This window comes from Budorcas taxicolor, chromosome 18, assembly GCF_023091745.1.
Source record: "Budorcas taxicolor isolate Tak-1 chromosome 18, Takin1.1, whole genome shotgun sequence".
NCBI lineage: Eukaryota > Metazoa > Chordata > Mammalia > Artiodactyla > Bovidae > Budorcas > Budorcas taxicolor.
The window spans coordinates 28089202-28111980 of record NC_068927.1 but is presented as its reverse complement, the minus strand read 5'-3'; the positions used below and the strand labels follow the sequence as shown (position 1 = coordinate 28111980).

General features: G+C 42.6%; 1 protein-coding gene across 1 annotated transcript; it reads left to right on the top strand.

Moving 5' to 3' along the window:
* The first annotated feature begins 501 nt into the window (after positions 1–501).
* On the top strand, positions 502–22779 carry GOT2 (glutamic-oxaloacetic transaminase 2). Its single transcript, XM_052655701.1, has 10 exons — positions 502–692; positions 9958–10114; positions 12239–12367; positions 14737–14796; positions 15328–15489; positions 15864–15968; positions 17088–17238; positions 17479–17644; positions 20791–20941; positions 21540–22779. The coding sequence occupies exons 1-10, from the start codon at positions 604–606 to the stop codon at positions 21660–21662; spliced, it is 1293 nt and encodes a 430-aa protein (XP_052511661.1). The 5' UTR covers positions 502–603; the 3' UTR covers positions 21663–22779.

Here is a 22779-nt window from a genome sequence, read left to right as displayed (position 1 = left end):
CAGTTGTTTCTAGTTTACTAAACCAGACCCTGTTTTTCGACCTAATCGGCTAATCCCGCCTAATCCTCAGAAGTGTCCCAGGAGATAACGCAGGTTATCTTCTCCGTAACAGATTAGAAACCACTCAGGAACGAGATGAGGTGATCTGCATTTACGGAAACATCCGGCTGAAGATTTAGGAACGTCCACTTAGGTAACTGGCTCTATAGTCTTAGGCAAATTACTTCACCTACGTCAGCCTATCTTTTCCCATCTTTTAAAGTGGCATAATAGCAGCTACCCCTTCGGTCCGGTCCGTCGTCGTTAAATGAATGAAGTGTGTCGAGCGCTGTAAACTGCGATAAACTGTGCTGTCACTGTTTTCCGGGACCACGTGGCGCCGACCCCGGGACCAGCCACCCAAGGCTGCACAGAAATCCAGCCTCTCCGCTCCGACCGCCAGGGTGCGCTGTGACGCGGCTCGGGGCCTGGCGGGAGGCCGCTCTAGCTTCGCTCGGGGAAGTCGCTGCCCTTACCTTCAGCAGGACCTCGCGCCTCTGGGTCCGCGCCCGCTGGCATCTCCGCTCAGTCCTCCAGCTACCCACTGCCCGCCTGCCGCCCACCATGGCCCTGCTACACTCTGGCCGTTTCCTGTCTGGAGTCGCCGCGGCTTTCCACCCAGGCCTCGCTGCCGCGGCTTCTGCCAGAGCCAGGTAAGCAGGGGGGAAAGGAGCCGGGGCGACGGGCCTGCCCAGCCGAGCTGCCGGCGCCCCAGGACGTCTAACCCGCCTTGAAGGCACACGTGGGCACCCTCACACACCAACTTTCTCCTCTCCCCTCTCGGAATCACAGGGGGCTGATGATTGAGCGTCCACATCTTACAGTGACGCTTTGGGTCCTACATCCCACCGCTCCCATGTCCCTGGGACTGTTGGAGAGCATGCCAACGTGTTCCCCTGGGTTAGGAAGTATGTCCCTCTACGGCACCCGGACTCCATTAGGGGTTGGGGGCGGGGGTAGGATCTCAGTTTCGGCTCAGTTGGGGGTGGGAGAGAGGGGAGAGCACCCAGGCTGCAGCGCCTAGGAGGCCTCGCGCGGATTGGCTGCGGCGCCGGCACTGCCTCGCGCCTATTGGCTGCGGCGCCAGGGGAGCGTGTGCCCTTGACCCGGCCGCTCTTGGGGGGCGGCAGGGCTCACCCGTAGTAGTGTCCCTGGGACGCTGCAGGCTTGGACTGACTGCGGTTGACTGCCGTTTGTGTGTCGGGGCAAGGAAGCTCGAGGGAGGAAGATTCTTGGGCTCTGGCTTTCGGGCCCGGCTTTCCTCTGCATTCTGTGGCCTTGGCTCCCAGCATCCTCCCGCCAGTCGCCTCCTGAGTCACCAGTGACCCTTCCCCCAGCCCTTTGGCCCTGGGATGTAAGAGTCCGGGTGGAGTGACTCCCCCCTCCCGCCTTTTATCCCTCAGGAGGTCTAGCTGTAGGAAAGTTGCCTTTCTTCCCCTCCCGCTCGCGCTGCTTTTTGATCTAGGATTTCTTCATCCTAGTTTCACAGAGCCAGGCACTAGACCTGTGCTAGATAGATACTGCAGTGAACAAGCAAGCCCGAGGGAGGCGTCGGTGCCACTCAGAAATTCCAAATATGTCATTTCAAACTGTGTGATGTGTTGCAGAGAAAAGGTTGCAGCGCATGAAACGAGTCAGTAATCCCTTCCTAGTGGAGAGACCTAAGCCAGGCCGTTTAATTCACTCAAGAAGCCGATTTGGGACAGTGTCCTTAATAACTCCCTAATCAGGAACCGAGTCTCCAAAACCACCCCAATCAGATATTAACTCTAAAGAGCGAAGCCTTGACCTCTCGGACGTGTTTTGGCCTTTTCGTTTAAATGCATCCAGGAAGCCTCTAAGCCGGCGGGACACTTTGTCCTTTCCAAACCCTGTACAGGTTTGCCCAGGCTTTCACTTTCTTCTCTCCCTGATTTGGTTCCTTCTTGGCCCACTGTCAAGCTGTGCTCTTTAAGGCAGCCTATCTAGTGGGCCAGAGTTAGGGAGGGCTTATCCTTCATGCAGCAAATTTGGAGAACAGAAAGTAGTACCTAAAATTATAGCCAAGTGACAGTCTGTTTCACCATTGTAAATCTCTTGTTCTCTGGATTTGACTGAGTGCCCTCAGCTCTACTTACAAAGTGACTGGTGAAAATCCTTGTGGCTCTGACCTTTTAGTCATTCTTTCACTTTGACAGCGTGATTCTTTTGTGTCTTTTCCCCATTAGAATGTGAGTTCCGTGAGAGCAGAGACTATACCTACTACCTTTACTGTTCCGTCTCAGCATTTAGAACGTTGGCTGGCATGCCTTTCAAATGAAATATTGTAACTTTAAACTTTGATTTTTAAATTAATGCAACAGAGACAAATACAACATTTTAGCATTGTATCTTAGTTCAAAATCTAAACATAGGGGAACCAGAGTGGTGCAAAATGTGTACCAAAAAGTCTTAAAGTATGTGAGCACCTGCAGTTGAGGTGTTCAGGTTTAACACTGATGCATGACTGACTGATAGAAACAGGTGCCAGGCCTGGATATGACTGTTAACTGTTCAGACAACAAGAAAGTAAGAACCTCCTTTCCTGCCACTGTGGATGTGATCTTTACCTAAAGCCAAATGGTTAAGTTGGAAAACATTTATAAAAAATAAACTCAACTGGTTGAAGTTTCTTTTTTTTTTTTTTAACAGCTCATTCTAATACAGTGAAACCTTGCAGTTGGTATTCAGAAGAACTGGGTATTTATCCTATGAAATACTTAATTTTCATACTTAAGTCACTTAAATGAACTAAGTTCAAGTGTTTCATATAGCTGCATTTTTTATACAGAAAGCGCTAAACATTTAACCTTTCCTTATTGTGCTGTGAAAACACAGTAACATGAAATGGGACAAAGTCACAGGACAGTGAAGAAAGGAACATAGGCTAATGTATTTTATAGATATCTGTTCTTATTTAATTCTGATTATTTAATTTGTAGTGAAATAACTGAAAGAGTATCAGAAGACCCTTTAAAAAGGCCGTGTACGTTAGTGGTACAGTAACCAGTAAGAAGATCATAGTTGTAGTATCGTCTTTGTTGTTTTGAATTCTATGATCATAAGCAAGTTAATTAACTTCTCTTACTTTAAATTAAGAATGTGAGGGAAAGCACTTTAAAAGCTGTGAAGCACTAGGTGGGCCTGCAGAAAAATGGCCGGGTTTTTGAGCTGGAAATGCTTATCTGCATACTTTGCACCTGGCATCTTTTGGTTGGCTGGGCAGTATTGCTCAATGGCTGAAGGTTTGCACTTTTGTCCAAAGTGCATAGACAAGAGTGCTTTGTAGGCCACAAGTTATCAGCATCAATTTTGTCCCTGGAGCACTCTTGGTTCCCACTAGTACTCTCTTAAAAACAGAGTTCTTGCAGTATAGGTATGATCTTTACCCTTTTAAGCAATAGAATAATAAAGAGCATCAAGAACTCAAACATCCTTACTGATGTAGAACTAAATCAAATGAAATATCCCTGCTCCTTTATTTAGATTAAGATTTAATATTTTGAAATTCTTTTAGAATTCTTAAAAGATAGCACTCTCAGTCAGTTCTCTGCCAGAAGACTCAAGGCTGTGATTTCTGAAGAAATTTCTCTACTAGATAAACTTTTTAAAGAACCTGACAAATAATTGCTTTTCATACCATTTAATAAGAAGGATGCCTTCTCCTTGTGGTTTAGGAGCAGTGGCTCTGTCATTGTTGATGGAAGGCCTTAGAAATAGAACTGCGTTTTTAAAAGTGAAAATTGCATACTAAAAGTTCTATGTCCTTAGGCATTCAGGACATTCCTTGCACTCATCATTTAATGATAGTGATATAGATGGGCAGATGGCTACATGTTTTCAGGGTCTGAATCATGGGTAGGATATAATGAAAGCTTTCGCCAGGCACAGTTCAGAAATTGCTTCGGGATATCTGTTTCTTACTATTGCTTAGGTACTGAAACAACCTAGCAGCCTAGAACAATGAAAAAGAAAGAAGGAATTTGACTCCTGGCAGGAGCACTAGTAAGGAGGAAAATTGATGTATCTCCCAAGACTCCAGAAAAAAACTGAGTAGTAATCATTGAAAAGCAAGAAAGGCCTGCATTTGGTCATAAAGTTATAACTTACGCTCCTTGAATTTTTTATATACTTGCCTCACCAGTCTCTGTACTAGTGGCAAGATGGTTTAAAAAAAAAAATGTAGTAGTAATTACTTAGTAACAGTGATACCAGCTAACATCAAGCACTCACTGTGTACCAGACCCTGTTTTTGAGGTTTCACATTTAATAACTCCTTTCATCCTTATAACAACCCTCTGAGATAGCTACTGTTGTGCCCCCACTTTACAAGTAAGGAAAGTTGAGGCTTAGAGAAGTTAATTGCTTTGCCAGTGCTCACACAGCTGGTAGGTGACTGAGCATTGGAATCCGTGCTGTTTGCCCCATCCTGACATTGCCCAGGGCAAGCTGTTAAAAGAAGTAAAAACCTGGGAAATCTGAAAATGGCATAATCCACCCTTTGACAAGAGAAAATTAGCTGTACACACCAATTACAGCTCCAGAGACTGAGACAGTTTTCAGCTTGTCAGGAGAGCTTAAATTTACCTCTGCAGCCGCGTCTGAACAGCCATCCCGTGTGCCTTGTGGAGGAGAGAGGTATATGAGTGCTGACTGGCCATAAGTTCAACAAGAGAACGATTGTTGGGAAAGAAATTCTAATGAAATAATAATTCATCAGGCTTTCAGTGTGGATAGTGTGCTGTGCTGAAACTTTTGATTGGTTAGGATTGGATAAATGATTACTAGAAAAAGGTGGGCTATTTCACCTAAGTCTTTGGGAACCTTGCTTCCCTAGCTTCCAGTTTCTACTGTAACACCCTAGGCTCTTTCTTACCCCTAGCATCTGCTTAGAATGTCTTTTTCCTCCTTTCATCTGCAGCATTTAGCTCCCACGTCACCCTCTCCTGGAAGCCTTCCTAAGCCTGTACTTTACTCCCCTTCCCAGGCTATCAGGCCCTTTCCTCAGGGCCCCCATGAATAATAATCTATGCCCGGTCTTCATCACTGTACATTATCCCTCTCACCTCCACCCCCCAGCCTACATTGTCTGTAACTCCCTACTGGTCACTCCACTGGGCTAATCTGGTGGTGAGGGATTGTGTTCGTTGTTTTTTTTTTTTTAATACCCAGCTCTTAGCACACAACAGGTTCTCAGCAACTGATTTAGAGATCATAAAGACTTTGTTTTCTACAATATGAAACTATAAAAAAACTCTTTCTGTTCATTATCCCTGAAGGAAAAGGTAGAATAATCTTTTTCTCAGAACAGTAATTTACCATGAGGTAAAAACCTCAGTTTTATCCACTAATGCATCCATGCTGCCAGGAGTTTTATTGGGGGGAAAAAAAAGATAGTGCTTTTCAGGGGTCAATCACAAAGATAGTTTTTGGTAAAAGATAGCCTGAAATTTTTATGTTTTCTGTAGCTAGGATTCAATTTGGGGAAGGTCAAATGAAAGTGTTGTTAGATGTTCTTAATATTTGGTCCCTTGATTAAGATTAGTGAAGGATTGTGAGTGCCAGGGTAATAATCATTGCTTACCTATATGATCAAAACAACAACAAAATAATATAAACATATAACATGATTGTAAAGAACCTGGCTCTTTCAAATGTGCAGAACATCAAAAAAAATAACTTTGAGTTGGAAAATAGACAGAAAAAAAAACTCATTGTACCTTAAATTCTTTTGTTCACTGAATTGCTAACCAAAACTAAGATTAATCTACTAAATTTGTTCTAATTTATCCTTAAATAATCAAAGACATGAGAGTCTACATAAAGCATAGAGAAGTATTCTACTTTCTAAAACACAGAATCTCTAACATCTAGACAGATTACACGAAAGGTAAAAAGTAACCTTTCATATTGTTGGTAAAATCACCAAGAATGATTGAGCAAAAATCTTGTTAAAATGACAACACATTTCTAGCTTCTTTTCAGACCCAGTTATTATAAATCAAAACAAAATTCACTTTCTAACGTTTGTCATGTAACACCACTTGCAGCGTCTCAGTTCACTGACAAGGGATTGAACCAGGTCACAGCAATGAAAGCCCAGAATCCTAGCCATGAGGCTACCATAGAACGCAACTCCCCTAAAGTGTGTCTTACATGTTCTTTCACAAACTGACGCTTTAGGGTAGTCTCTCAGTTTCATTTCTGATACAGTGAATCTTGGTAGGCATATGCCATATAAATAAAGGTTCAAAGGCTCTTTTGGATCCTTAGTAAATTTTAGGAGAATAAAGGGATACAAAGACCAAAAGGTTTGAGAGCAACTGCCCACTCCAGTACTCTTGCCTGGAAAATCCCATGGGTGGAGGAGCCTGGTAAGCTGCAGTCCATGGGGTCCTGAAGAGTCGGACATGACTGAGCGACTTCCCTTTCACTTTTCACTTTCATGCATTGGAGAAGGAAATGGCAACCCACTCCAGTATTCTTGCCTGGAGAATCCCAGGGACGGGGGAGCCTGGTGGGCTGCCGTCTCTGGGGTCACACAGAGTCGGACACGACTGAAGTGACTTAGCAGCAGCAGCAGCTTTAGGACAACACTTTTTTCCCTTGAAAAACAAAAACGTACACGTTTATTTCTGCGTCACTGTTGATCATAGTATAGTTTCAACCACTCAATAATTATAATCTTAACCAAAGTAACTTATATTTCACAGATAAAACAGGGGAGGGAGTTGATGTCAGTCCTACACAGCATTTAATTAGGCTTAGTAATCAGCATTTCAGTGTTTTGTCATACTTAGAAGTTATCTCCATATCAATGATTAATTACTCTGTTAACTCATTATATATGAATCCAAGATTTTAAGTTATTCAAAGATCTGAGAAATTGTCTTCGAGTATTCCAAAATTTACAGTTCTCCCAAAAATTCTCTCCAAAACCCATAACCCTAGTCTAATCATGAGAAGAACATCAGACAAATTTCAGAAGAGGGACATCCTACAGAGTATCCCTAACCAGTCCCCCAAAACAGTCAACATCATCAAAATAAGGTATGTCTGATACTGTCGCAGGCAAGAAGAGCCTAGGGGGACATGACAACTACGTGTGATGTGGTGACCTGGAACAGCTACAGAAGGCTGAGTAAAAACTAAAAAGTCTGAATAAGTTGTAGATTTAATGTAGCAACCATTGGTTCTTTCATTGTAACAAGTGTACAGTACTAATATAAAGTGTTAAGAGGAAACCGTTGTGGGGTGGGTGTACAGGAGTTCTGTACTATCTATCCAATTTTCTTTAAATATAAACTGTTCTAAAAAATAAAGTCTGTTAATAAAAAGTAAAAGTACATTATTACTGGGAACCTCCCCGGTGGTCCAGTGGTTAAGACTCCCTGCTCCCAAAGCAGAGTGCTGGGTTCAATCCCTGGTCAGGGAACTAGAGCCCACATGTTGCAACTAAGATCCCCCATGCCACAATGAAGATCAGAGATCCCATGTGCCACTGCAGAGTCCCAGTGCAGCCACATAAGTAAAATTTTTAAAATATATTTTAAAATATACTATTACTGTTGAAATTTAAAATTTGTCAAAATAAAAATATGGTTGAACACAAATTTACATTTTCCATAATTTTGGACATTTAGGAGTGGTGTTGGGCTTCCTAGGTGACTGAGTGGTAAAGAATTCACCTGCCATTGCAGGAGACGTAAGAGATGTGGCCTTTTTTTTTTTAATTGAAGGATAATTGCTTTACAGAATTTTGTGGCTTTCTGTCATACATCAGCAAGAATCAGCCATTTATTTTCAGGGCAGCAATGGAGAAATGGAGAATAAACCTATGGACAAAGTGGGAGGAGAGGAGGGAGAAGGGGAGATGTATGGAGAGAGTAACATAGAAATTTACAATACCATGTGTAAAACATAGTCAATGGGAATATGACTCAGGGTACTCAAAACAGGGGCTCTGCAACAGGCTGAAGGGTGGGGTGGGGAGGGAGATGCGGCTCTGATCCCTGGGTTTGGGAAGATCCCCTGGAGAAGAAAATGCCAACCTACTCCAGTATTCTTGCCTGGAGAATCCCATGGACAGAGGAGCCTGGTGGGCTACAGTCCGTGCGGGATCACAAGAGTTGGACACGACTGAGCATGCACGCATAGGAGTGCTGTTAGCGTCAAGCGAACTAGTGTAAATTTAGAAAAAACAAACCCACATAGAATAAGATGTATGCTTGTATTATAGTAACATGAATAAATAAAATATATAGCTGGGTTTTAAAATCAAATTTAGTCTTCTTTATCAAGGATTTAATTTATATGAAGTTGAATTTCTAAAATGTTTCTGAGCTGTTTAAGAAAAGAAAAATTGAGTCTAGCACATTTTAAGCGCTAAAAATTCAGTTTCTGTAACAATTAGAACAGACCACCTTTACTTTGAGGTTTTTATAATCTATTTTATCAGAAATAGAGTAATCAGAGATAGAAAACATTTAACATTCAGACACTCAGAGATAAACAAACAGAAAAAGACTTTCTGAATTATACATGGAGACCTTATATCTCTTAAGATCTGTAACTTCAGACTTCCCTGGTGGTCCGGTGGGGACACGGGTTTGACCCTTGCTCTGGGAACTAAGATCCTGCATGCCAAAAAGAAAACACTGTAACTTCAGTTACAGATGAGGAGTAAAAACACACAATCTCAAGTCTTATTTTAAAAAAAGAAGAGGTGCAGAGAACTTCCCTAGTGGTCCAGTGGATAAGAATCCCCCTGCCAATGCAGGGGACACAGGCTTGATCCCTGGCCTGAGAGGATTCTGCATGCCACAAAGCAGCTGGGCCCGTGCACACTCTCCACTGGTGACCACTAGTTTGTTTTCTGCATTTCTGGGTCTGCTGCTTTTTTGATAGGTTCACTAGCTTCGTTGTATTTTTTAGATTCCACAGGTAAGTGATATACAGTATTTGCCTTTCTCTGTCTGACTTGACTTCACTTCACATAATGCCCTCCCAAGTCAATCCACATTGCTGCAAGTGGCAAGATTTCATTTAAAGGATATCTTTTAAGGTAAAATCATGACTCATACAAATATAAAATACTGAGCATTGTTAAAGATTTTAACTCAATAAATAATAAGGAAATCAGTGCAGTGTTACAACTTGCTCTAAATATCTCGCAATTCTTTGTCATCTTCTCCACCACTACTGCCCCGACCTGGTTCAAGCCTTCATCTCTTTCTCTTGCTGGGTAAGGAACCAGATTTTTCAGTGATCCTTCTGCATTTCCTCTCCCTCTCTGCATTCAGTGACCATCTTGTGACCAGACAAGCTATAAAAATCTGTTCACATCACTGTTCTTACCTGATCACCGTCTGCCCTCCAGATGATTCTGTATATTTTCACTGCATCAAAGTAGAGCCCTGCAATCTATTTTAGCAAGCTTTCCAAATGATGCCCTTAACAAGTTGGTAAACAGGCTAAAATGCAACCCCTTGGTTGGGTGTATTACATAACAACTTTACATTGGCCTTGCTTCCTTCTCTTCTCTCATCATTTACCACTCAGCTTCTTATTGCCAAATTACTTGCGGTATCCTTTGCCTGGGAATTCAGGTCAGGTTTGGATTACGTTGAAAGCATGTACATCCACCCTGTCCTTCCCAGGATGATTCAGGTATCCCTGCCTTTTGCTTCTCACAGCATTTGTGTTGATATTATTGGCCTTCTCCACTCTTCAGCAACTGCTGTGATGTCTTAGGTATTGTATTATATTGGTATCTATTGCTATACTGTATGCATAGTAGACATGCAAACATTTCTTGAAATGGATTTTTGGCAGATCCAAGTTGTCTCTGGCCATGGAAATCTAGGTGCTGTGACTGATGTCTTATTTTTCCCATTACAGCTCCTGGTGGGCTCATGTGGAGATGGGACCCCCAGATCCCATCCTGGGAGTAACAGAAGCCTTTAAGAGAGACACCAACAGCAAAAAGATGAACCTGGGAGTTGGTGCCTACCGGGATGATAATGGAAAGCCTTACGTGCTTCCAAGTGTCCGGAAGGTAAGCTTGCTAGACATCTGTTTGATGGGGATAAATAACTGAGGGGCCCTCCTGAAGACAGACTCCTGGATTGGGAGTCAGAAGACCTGGGTTCTAGTTCTGATACCCACTGCCTGAATCACATGTGTTATCTGGGGTAGTCTCCTTAGCTATAAAAGTGAGAGGTTGGAACTATATGATCTTTTCCAAGATTGAACTTCTATGATTATCTGTAAAACAGGCAGAGTGTAATGATGGCTGAGATGGTTGAATGGCATCACCGACTTGATGGACACGAATTTAAGTAAGCTCCAAGAGTTGGTAATGGACAGGGAAGACTGGCGTGCTGTAGTCCATGGGGTCACAAAGAGTCGGACATGACTGAGTGACTGAACTGAACTGACTATAATGATTAATCCTAAAGATGCACAAAAGGACCAAGGATTTAAACATTGTCTCTTGGTGATAGGAATAGCCCATTGTGGATGAGGGTTACCATTATTATTTTCCATTTCTCCCATTTTGATTGCCTTAATAAGACACAACTACCTAGGCATGCTCTGTCCTTTCATCCTACTGAACTATTAAATAATTTCATTTTGTTATATTTTTATTAGTAGTCTTTTTACTGGTTATCACAACTCTAAATAATGTAACTAATTTCCTTCTAACAACTTTTTAAAAGAAAGTATTTCCTTTCCATCTGCACCTCTTCTGATGAAATATCAGTGTGCTGCTGTGTCACTTCCAGACATGGAGTAGTGATGTGTTGTTCCTACAGACAGCAGAACTAGGCATCCTGAGTGGGAGTTACAGAAGCATAGTTTCGGGTGACAGTAAAGAACCACATTTGAGCTTCAGTAGGCTGGCTCAGGCCCTTGTGAGCCGCTGCAGTAACAGAGCAGGGGCTGAATGAACCACCAAAAGAAGAAATTTCTGAGTGTGTAGGAGTACAGATTAGGTGTCATCTCTCTAAGTAGAAAAAAAGGACTTAAGAAATAGCTGTGATGAGAAGACTCACAAAAACTGCCGGCTCCTGGGTCTCAGGTCGTGCAGGGGTTACTTTTGTTCTCAGTGAGTTAGTTTAAAGTATTTGGCGTGAGGCTTCCCTGGTGGTCCAGTGGATAAGAATCCGCCTGCCAGTGCAGGGGTCATGGTTCAGTCCCTGGTCAAGAAGATCCCACATGCCTTGGTGCAGCTAAGCTCATGTGCCGCCACTACTGAGCCCATGCTCCAAAACAAGAGAAACCACTGCAGTGAGAAACCTGTGTGCCACAACTAGAAAAAGCCCACGCACAGCAATGAAGAGCCAGTGAAATCAAAAATTAATTTTTTTTAAGACCTGGATTAAAAAGAAGAAAGAAAGATTATCTGCCTGAACAAATTTTTTAAAAATAAAATTTAATTTAAAAAATTAAGTATTTAGCATGTGTTAGCTATTGACAGAAGCTGAAATACTACCACACACTTTTGTATATTACCTCCTAACTCTTTACCTGAGTCATATGAGGTGTAGAAACAGCTGTTGAGCAAACTGAGATTCAAGGAGGTTAATAAATCACCCAGAGTCACACAGCTAGTAAGGGTCAGCCAGGCCTCTGACTCCAAAGCATGAAGCTACGTGACTATAACTGTCAACCTTGAGACTCCATGGACTATATCCTGCCAGGCTCCTCTGGCCATGGGGATTCTCCAGGCAAGAATACTGGAGTGGGTTGCCATGCCCTCCTCCAGGCGATCTTCCCAACCCAGGGGTCGAACCCAGGTCTCCCACATTGCAGGAAGATTCTTTACCATCTGAGCCACCAGGGAAGCCCTCTTAGATTGGCATATACCTTGAAATACTCCTTTATGTATTCAGTTTGATTTTATCATCTTATATTTATTTTAAGTGTTGCTCTTAAACTTTGCTCTTGTGCATCCTGAGAATGCCATGTTTTGTTAAACCAAGAGATATCATATACCTACCCATTCACATAAAACCTAACTTCAAAAAATAATAAAATATGATTAAAAAATATAAAATTTCCGTGCTATTTATAAAATATATTCTAGTTACCCTTCTTCTTGGACAGTATCTCCAAACTTTTTAAAAGAGGCTTTACTTCCAAAATTTAACTTAGAAAACATTTTTTCCTTTTCTAGGCAGAGGCCCAGATTGCTGCAAAAAATTTGGATAAAGAATACCTGCCCATTGGGGGACTGGCTGAATTTTGTAAGGCATCTGCAGAACTAGCCCTGGGTGAGAACAATGAAGTGTTGAAAAGTGGCCGGGTAAGTAGCACAGACTGGCAACATACAGGGTATATTTTTAAATTTAACAGATTAAAGAAATTTGAAATAATTTAAACAAGATATATCACTTTGTGTGTGATGATTGTTTGGAGGTGGCTACATGATGACTAATATCTCTTCCTTTAGATAGTAAATCGGCACGCATTCAATAAAAGATTTCCTATAATACTAATTCCCAAAATGGAGTAGGAATATGAAAGTGTAATCTGACCAAAGATTTGCCACTGCTTTTGCTGTTAGTCTGTGTGAGCTTTTGTTTGTTTTACACTGAATGGCTTTTAAGAGTGCCAAACTACGCTGAGTTTTAAGGCCTGAAGTTAGCCCTCTCATCCTCATGCTCCCACGCTTCCAGCTTAGGTACAGGAAACAGGCAGAAAACAAGCCACAGGGGGACTTCTGGGGCCAAGACAAGTCTGGCAGTCCTCTGCCGCCTCTTCACAGCCAGCTTGCACGTAGAAAGAGAGCAGACCATACTTCTGAGTGTCTCCCTCCTCTCAGGGCAGAGAGCCTCACTACAGCCATGAGAGGATGCACAAGGGACTGCTAGGTGTCTCCTCCCTCCAGTTCCCTGGGGGGCCCTCTTTCTATGAAAGAAAGAGGTCCCTAAAGGTCACTGAACATAAGCTTTTTACAAACAGATTCTTGTATGCACCCACAGAAAAAGCATAAGCCACTTCATGCACATGGGATACAGCCAGCTAGCCTGACATGTGGGCTCATATGCATTACAGTTTACTTGCCTTTGAAGCAAATATATTTTTTAAATAGATACATTTGTGTGTTTAAATATTTACTTTTCTGGGTAAGTCTGGGGGAAAACACACAAAGTAGCAAAGCTAAACTAACACATCTCCCTTCCCCATTCCCTAGGCCAGAATAAATGGTTTACTCATAAGACTGGTCTAAGTCAGTACATCAGTTCATTAACTCCAAGAAAAGCATACACCCTCAACCCCAGGGTCACGTTGTATTGATTGTAAGTCATGGACAAAATATGGTCTGACGGCTGACTGTCAACCAACCACCTGTTGAAGTAAAGTGCAGTAACTCAGTCGTCTGTGACTCTTTGTGACCCCATGGACTGTAGCTTACCAGGCTCCTCTGTCCATGGGATTTTCCAGACAAGAGTACTGGAGTGGGTTGCCATTTCCGTCTCCAGGGGATCTTCCCAACCCAGAAATTGAACCCAGGTCTCCAACATTGCAGGCAGATGCTTTACGGTCTGAGCCACCAGGGAAGATCCAACCACCTATTTACGAGTCAGTAAAATGTCTATATTTTTCTGTAATTTTGCTTAGTCTGTGTTCCTTGAGTGAATTACAGCTGAGTATAAGACTGGCCTATCTTAAAATAACAGTTTAAATAAAATAACATTAGTTTCTCTTTTATAAATTGCTATGCCTTTGTCAGTCTTATTATCAGATCTACAGTTAGGTTTTTATTCCTATCATGCCAAAGTTTGTATAGGCAAACTTTGTTTACGAAAGAGTACATTAGTAGGGCTTCCCCCCATTTAATGCACCGCCTTCCAGTCCAGAAAATAGACTTATGTTTTGTAGAGCATAGTACTTTGTGGTGTCTTCAAGCAAACAAACAAAAAAAACCCTACTGTAGTTTCTTCATCATCCCCTAAAGTTGACCAATTTGAAGATTTACTGAGGCCGTTTGCCTGTTACCCAAAAGATATTTTCAGATTATGCAAACTCATAGGCTATGATTCATGTAATAATGTTATTCTAACATACTTGTTGACTTTTTAAGATGAGTTGCTTTTTCATGTTCAGAGAGTCATTCGATTTCATCTAAGTCTAGAATAATATTTTAATGTAGTGGCTGTTGGTCATGTCTTTTTTTCTATATATAAATCAGTCCTTTTTCATATCTGGTTGAGGCGGGAGTTGTGTCCTGAAAATTTCTACAACACAGTATGACACTGACAGTTTTCAGGCCAGGCCATAAGGAATTAGTGTCCACATGAGCAAAGGTGCTGGAAGGTAAAGAACCAGCTCTTTTGAGAACCTGTAAGGAGAGTCTTGCCTGGAGAATCCCAGGGACGGGGGAGCCCGGTGGGCTGCCATCTATGGGGTCGCACAGAGTCGGACACGACTGAAGCGACTTAGCAGCAGCAGCAGCAAGGAGAGTCTATCCGTCTCTCAGAAAATGGAATGAAAACAATAGTGCTGTTCTCTTGTCTCCAAATCTCCACTTGGAAGGGTGTCCTCGACTTCTGAAGAAGGAGGGGTACTGACTGTACAGTGCCTCTCTGTGGGCTTGGGCGCAGTTTGGGTAAGTTGTGGGCCCGCAGAGAGAGGGCTGCACCTCACTGACCACTCACCTCTCTCCTTCAGTATGTCACCGTGCAGACCATTTCTGGAACCGGGGCCTTAAGGATCGGAGCCAATTTTCTGGTGAGTCTGGAAACTCCTTCAGGAAAGAGCTGTAAGACGGTCTGTAAGTTAGGGATGATGGGGTTCCCAACTCCATATGTGTTTGACTTCTGACCTGTAAGTAGATTTCCTCTTTCCACAAGGCTGAAAGATTTCCTGTTCTCTGATAAATGAAGTTTGAGGAGGGGAAGAATGGAAGTACTTAGGAAAAACAATAAGGAAGAGGTTATTATAAAGTACAACTTACTGAGCACATACTGTAACTAGGAGCTTTTATATTTTAACATGTTTTATCTTTCTGAGAGAGACTTAGTTAATGCCATTTTACAGAGGAAGAAAGTGAGCCCAGACAAATCCTTGGCAACACAGCCCAGTATAATTGTCGGAGCCTGAACCAACCCAGGAAGTCTCACTGCTGAGTCACCACTGTCTCTCAGTCATAGAGAGAAACTGACTTTCAGTAGAGCAAAACGTCCTCTCAGTAAAATATACTTTTTTTTTTTTTGACTCTCCTTTCTTCATTTTTCCATTCACTTTCATTCAATCTTTTAGCAAAGATTTTTTAAGTTCAGCCGGGATGTCTTCCTGCCCAAACCAACCTGGGGGAATCATACACCCATCTTCAGGGATGCTGGCATGCAACTCCAGAGTTATCGGTACTATGACCCCAAGACGTGCGGCTTTGACTTCACAGGCGCTATTGAGGACATTTCAGTAAGTGTGGCTCTCAGGGCAGGAGGGAGAGGGAACAAGGAATAAACCTCCTTGTGGAGGTTTGAAGTCTCCCTACTTAAGTCCAATATCCAACTTAAAATACTGGGATGAGGGACTTCCTGGTGGTCCAGGGACTTCCTGGTGGCCCAGTGGTTAAGCCTCTCCATCCACTGCAAGATATTATGGATTTGATCCCTGGTCGGGGAACTAAGATCCTTCATGCCACGTGGAGTGGCCAAATAAAACCCAAGATGAGCTAATGCCAGACCTCATGTTATCTTCGTTACTTATCAAATAATGGTGACCCTGTGCATTTCAGGTAAATGATCTCTTGTAAAGCTGCAGAGTAATCTCTTGGTCCTTGTTCTTTTTAGAAAATACCAGCACAGAGTGTCATTCTCCTGCACGCCTGTGCCCACAACCCCACGGGAGTGGACCCTCGTCCTGAGCAGTGGAAGGAGATGGCGACAGTGGTGAAGGTGAGGGGGGTGAACTGACCGGTGACAGTTCTGCATTTAGGAACTAGCCTTGGACGCTTCACTTGGCAGAGTCTTAGCAGTGAGAATTAACCTCAAGGCTGCATGAAATTTCCACTCATTGTGTAGTCACCAGAAAAGAATTCCTCATTTGCATAATTAGCAGTTCTGTAATTCATGATACACCAGGAGTTTGAAAATAACCTTTTGTTCTTCAGCCAAGATGTATGGGATTCTGATAAAACTTGTCCCTGGCTAGTTTGCACAGTTGGCATCCTCAGCCCCATGGCATCTGCTGGTGGTGCCTCCACTTGCCCTGGTCAGTGGTTACTTGGTCATCCTTTCATCCACTGTTTCACATCCCCTCCTGTCTTTGCCACTCTTCTCAGCACTGCCATTAATTATCCACAGTGAGTCTCATTCTTCTATGAGAGAAGGCACTCATCAAAGTTCCCAAGGAGGGAGATACTCCTATTGCCTCACGTCCCCATTCTCGTTCCTTTTGGTTTTCCCTTTCTTTCGATTCTGTCAAACCTAAGCTGCGAACAGAATGAGACAGAGAAACAGCATTCAGAGAGCACTTTCCAGATGAGATGGTTATAATGTGGCCTGGAATAAGATGGCCTGCCAGAGTCACATTAGCCCCAGGAAAGGCTGAAGCTAGTCCTATGTTGACTGCATCAAAATAATTACCCAGACCACTGTGGGCCTTAGAAGAGCTTCCTGTTTGGACTTCCCTGACAGTCCAGTGGTTAAGACTCTGCTCTTCCAATGCAGGGGGCGCGGGTTCAATTTCTGGTCAGGGAACTAAGATCCTACACGCTGCACAGCTGGGCCGGAAAACAAGGAAGCAGTTTTCCTGTTTGACCACACAGCATTCTATCCAGACTGGATTATCTTTTCTTAATGTCTTCTTGAAGGCCGATATCCACCAACATAAAATATATATATATATGTTAATATCTTAACTCTAGGAAAGATAAACATCTCCAAACTGACACCTGGGGACAAAATTGTTGACCCTAAGCAAAGCAGGCATGGTCCCAATAAGCACAGGTAATCATCTGGGGCGTCTTGAGAAGGACTGCGTAAAGCTTTGGTCATCTTTTCTTTCCTTCCCAGAAAAACAATCTCTTTGCATTCTTTGACATGGCCTACCAAGGCTTTGCCAGTGGTGATGGTAACAAGGATGCCTGGGCTGTGCGCCACTTCATCGAACAGGGCATTAATGTTTGTCTCTGCCAGTCCTATGCCAAGAACATGGGCTTATATGGTAAGCTAAAGGACTGAGGGTAATGTGTGTTTTGTTGAGATTGAAGAAGTGCTGGGAGAGGGGGCCACAAAAGTGTAGAGTCGAGTGGGGAGGGATTGCACATGAGGATGTGTTTATAACAAAGAGTTATTTTTGTAGTGCTTCTAATGGAAACATATAAGAGATAGCAAATTTAATCATGATTACCTTTATCATTTTCAGTCAGAGAACCAGAGGACAAGATCCGTTTTGTCTTTTCAGGTGAGCGTGTGGGAGCGTTCACTGTGGTCTGCAAAGATGCCGAGGAAGCCAAAAGAGTTGAGTCCCAGTTGAAGATCCTGATCCGTCCCATGTATTCCAACCCCCCTATCAATGGGGCCCGGATTGCCTCCACTATTCTCACCAGCCCAGATTTGCGGAAACAATGGTAAAGGCGATTTGCACCTCCCCAGCCATCTGCCTTTCCCACCACTGATCCTTCAAAGCTCCCTTATACTTGGCTTATAGGGGCATGCAGTTATCACTCAGCTTCCATAGGTGAAAGGGGAAGGAGAGAGGAGTATGCATTTTATCAGCACTTTCGAACGAATAAATTGGTTCTCTCCTGTAAGAGACAGGCCTAATTCAGAAACAGCAGTTCCCTGTGGTCCATTATCTCCATGTTAAGCAAAACCTGCCTTCTCCTAAACTGAAGTGTCTTACGTAGGAAAACTTTCTTAACGAATGTTATATCTTTTGTTTTTACCCTAATAATAGCAAGCATTGAATTGGTATTTCTGCATATTTTGTATTATCTATCCTATCTGAATCTCTTGGCACCTGTGCTATAAATTAGTGTTACTCAGAAAAAAAAGATTTTTTAATCACAATCCACATAAAGCTTATGTCTTACATCATCACCTATGTATGTATGAATATATAACTGAAACTATATACATATATATATACTATATATGTGTATATATGTGTGTGTGTGTGTATATATATAGCTTTCAAAACTCAGTATTTGGTCTTCCTGAGCTATACTCCAATTTTTTTTAAATGCCAATTGCCCCCAACTATATTGAGTTTGCGACCTACTAATGGGTCATGGCCACAGTTTAGAAAACATTGCTCCAGATCAGGGGTTGGCAAACTATGTTCCGCAGATCAAACCTAGGCTGCCCCAATTCTAATAAATAACATTTTATTGGCACACAGCCCTACCCTCTTCTTGATGAATTTGTATGGATGCTCTCATGTCACAACAGCAGAGTTCAATAGTTGTGACAGAGGGTTATACAGCCCACAGAACCTAATATATTTATGATCTAGCCCTTTAGAGAAAGCTTACCAACCCTTGGTCTATATAATTCAGAGTCTTGGAAGATGTGATTTGTTATGTAAGAGTTTATCCTGTATAGCTGATTAGCTGAGGGGTAGATCCCTAAGCAGCTAATGGGATAGAAAAGCTAAGTCTGTAAGAAACTTCATCCTCAGCTCACCTGGATATCATGTGACAACTATTTTTTCTACCTTAAATTAATCCTATGAACATTGAGGGTAAATAGAGTCTGATTCGAGATATTTCAGATATATGCTAGGCTTACTAAAAAATCAACTACTTTTTAAATTAGAATTTTATTTTTTCCCTTTACAAAATTACTGTGTGATTACATTTCAGAAAATTTGGGCAAGTCACTATAACCCAGATTTTTTTTCCCTTTGCCTGTTATTATTCCTATTGTAACATGAATAATATGTCTATATATTTATTATTATATGTGTATGTATATATTAAATATATATGTGTAGGGTTGGTTTGTTTTTGTCGCAAAGAATTATAACCTTTTTTCTTAATTTTTAAGTGGTTTTTAAATAAGACTTCCATAGTCCTTAATGGTTATCAAGATTTTTTTTTTTAATGTGTCCATTTCAATATTCATTTGAAGTCTGTAGTGTACAGAGATGACAGAGATACTGTGCTAGGTGACTAAGATGTTTGTCCCTTTGGGGAGTTTACAATCTAGTGAGAGAGATAACATGTATAGCACTGATACAAGACAGACAGATAGGATAAATGCTGAGTAAAGGAAGAGCTGTTGATTGGTGGGAAATGAGGAAGGATGTGATGCAGACAGCATCATTTGACTGTGCCTTGAAGAGAGAGGGAGCTCTTTTCCAAAGAAAGGGAGGAGAAAGGAAACTTGGAGGGCGAGATGTGCGTGAGGATCAGCACAGGCGCAGGATGTGCTTTGAACGTCGCAAGTGAGTCTTGTGGCAGAAACACTGAGTGTAAGGAGGATGGAGAGGGCAGCGAAGCTAGGAAGGTGAGAGCAGATCAGGAAGTACTCTGATTCTGTAAGAAGTCAGATCTGCATTCTGTGGACAGCAAGGATCATGGATGTGACCCTTGGGGGCAGTGGTTGCTGAAGTGGCCCTGCATCTAGCCATTTCATGTACTCAGTGCCTTTAGGGCCCAGGCTCAAAGTGAGTGGGATTGGAGGAATAGGACTACAGGAAATTTAAAATCGAAAGCCATCCGTAGTGGGGCCAGGGGTTCCAGCTCCAGCCGGTCATCACACTGCTGATGCAATGTTGCCAGCTTCTTGTTTTTTAAGAGAGGCTGCAAATCTACATCTTTGTGTGCAAGTGCCAAATTTAGGAATGTTTAACCGGGTCACATAAGACACTACTAAGACTCTTATTACTAAGACTCTTATTTGACCTTTAGTTGGCAACATGTAACCTCGTTTCTAACTCTGCGTGACATCATCATAGAGAGATGGTTTGGAAAAGTGAGCCCATAAATACAAGGAGGTAAATTCTTCACAGTCATCTAGCTGGTAAAAGCCCACAAGAATTGCCCAGAGCTCCACAGGAATGGAATGAAAGGGTAGATCCTGAGGAAGGAGGAGACTGTGTCTTGAATCCAGAGGACTGCTTTCTTTGCTCCCCAGATGGAATTAACCCTCTCCTCTCAGGGCTCTCTTAGCACAGCACAAATCTATCGGTTCACGGCTTGTCCTGCTTTGTTCCATAGTCGGTTTTTACAGGTATGCCCTGGCCGCAGGTGGCGAGCCTTTAAAGGCAAGGGCCGGGTCTCAGCCCTCCCCTTCTCCTCAGCACTTAGACACGGCTGGGCACATGGCCATTTCACGGCACACTGTCTCAAGTGTGAAGGTGGGAATGTTTCTGCCATCCATGTTAAAGAATAAGGTAATATTTTACTGTTTAATTTGAAGGTTTTGCCCCCCTGCATAAAAGATGGAGAGCCTTAGCCCTCCTAAGTTTTAGAATGATTTATTCATTCTTTTTTTTTAATTTGAAAATCTAATTGGCTTTATTAAATAATTCATAAATTAGGCAGTATCCATCTGGTAAGTAGAAAGGCACTCTGTTCATTTTCCTTAATAACTCAATTATGTCAACTATTTTAGTTGCCTGATCATAGTGTTCTGATATAAAGCAGAAAGCTATCAAATAGCTTTCTTCCCAGACTAGGACTTGGTCAAGAACAAGGTGCTGAGAGCAGGCTTATCTGTCAGTGCTTGGCCAGAACTGAGCTACATCTTGGGGGATTTTTTTTTACAGGTTGCAAGAAGTGAAAGGCATGGCCGACCGCATCATCAGCATGCGGACACAGCTGGTGTCCAACCTCAAGAAGGAGGGCTCCTCCCACAACTGGCAGCACATCACTGACCAGATTGGCATGTTTTGTTACACGGGCCTAAAGCCTGAACAGGTGAGTAGACTCCCATTTCTCTCCCGCTGACTAATTGATCTGTCCTTGCCAACCAGAATTCCTCAGGCCACCTGTGTATTTAGGATTACTCTAGGAAGAATCATTTCGAAGCCTTTTTAGGTAAGAAGTATGAAGCATTCATTTCATCTTATTCTTTGTTAGTCGTTTACCTTTTGCTAGTTCTTTACCTATCTGTTTACTCTGTGAGGTTACAAACTTCTGAAGAACAGAGCTTGCCTTGGTCATTTTTATAACCAGCACTGTTTCTCAGAAAAGATTCCAGAACAAGCAAGAGCCTGAATATTGATGGGAGAAGTAGCTATTCCATAGCTAGACTCTGAATCAATTTTTCTAGAAATGCTGAATCTAAGATTTTTTTCCACTGTCCCCACCTCAGAATTCAACATCCTACTTTAAGATAGCTATTTATTCTTCTTTTGTTCTAAGCTAACACACCAAACTCTAGGAATGGGTTTAAGTGAGAAAACAGCGTCTGTTATTTTTTTTCTGTTCTAACTATTGGCTAGTTGTGCTGTGCCAGGGCTGGGGAGACCACCTCCCTCAACCAGGAAGGACCCACACACTCTCCTCTCTGCAGGTGGAGCGGCTGACCAAGGAGTTCTCCATCTACATGACAAAGGATGGCCGCATCTCTGTGGCAGGGGTCACCTCAGGCAACGTGGCATACCTTGCTCATGCCATTCACCAGGTCACCAAGTAATTCCCCTGGTCAGCAGGAACAGAGACAACCTTCCTGTCTTCAGCCTCTGCTGTTATGAGATCCACATGGAGGAAGAGGGAGGGTGGATGGTGGTGAGCGGATCATTTTTTTCAAACCACAGTACTTTAAAACTCAACAATTGAATGTGTTTCTCAGAAAAGAACGTGCAGTGAAATAGGGCAGAGGCACCTGTGACTGGTGTCGGGAGCTTTGTGGCTGTAAACCAAACTCGCCCTCATCCTTTATTTCCATTTTTTCCACCAGAGTTTACATGTACGAGAAAGGCCCCCCCCCCCAAAAAAAAACCCTGTCAATCACACCATTGCAATATTTCAGAAGCTTTAAGTGAAACACCTTTTGGTGTCATGGGTTTCTCTGGAGAACCAGCCTGAAAACAGCACCTGTTAGAGGCTTTATGAAAAGATGAAGTTCTAACATTAGCAGTCAGCCTCATGTTTGTCCTCCCGTGACTGAACAACTTGTCAACAAACTGTATTATGGAAATCATGTTTTATAGCGAGTCTGCTACCACTGTAGTGGGAGAAAATAAAAGATGCTTTTTCCCATCTTATTTAAGAAAAAGAGAAAGAAGGCTTTTCTTTCTAGCACCTGCAAGATTTTAATGTTCCTCTTTTCTCCCTAATCACTGCTGTTCCTTTCCTCGGGCCCAGAGATCTGTAACTAGCCCAGATATTCATCCTATCCTACTTACTCCCTGAGTGACCATCAATCCCATCCCATAGGATTTATTTATTTGAAGAACGAAGAACATTATTTACTGCTCATCCCAATACCCTCGCTTTTCTCAGCAAAGAATAGCAAAGAGTAGGTAACCGCACTTTATTTTGGCATCCTCTTCAATGTGGGGATGTTGCCTCTGCCCAGCTGGCCCTCGTACCTTTGTGCAGTGTGGGTGTGCGGTCAGTCATCTCATCAGGAGTCAGGCAGTGCAGGGTAGAACCGGGAAAGAGGATATTCTGGGCTTCAGTTTTAACCTTTGTGTGCTGCCAGCTGGGCTCAGGCTTCACCCTCTGGAAAGAAAACCACCATTTGCTCTAATCATGTAGACTTGTTGCAGCCTGGTTTCTCTGTTACAATAAAGTTACTGTAGACTCAA

What these genes read in the sequence shown, in the direction of transcription:
- GOT2 (XM_052655701.1), top strand. Translation starts at nt 604, where the DNA reads ATGGCCCTGCTACACTCTGGCCGTTTCCTGTCTGGAGTCGCCGCGGCT. An exon ending in GCGGCTTCTGCCAGAGCCAG is followed by an intron (nt 693 to 9,957) that starts GTAAGCAGGGGG and finishes TTCCCATTACAG; the next exon opens with CTCCTGGTGGGCTCATGTGG. An exon ending in TGCTTCCAAGTGTCCGGAAG is followed by an intron (nt 10,115 to 12,238) that starts GTAAGCTTGCTA and finishes TTCCTTTTCTAG; the next exon opens with GCAGAGGCCCAGATTGCTGC.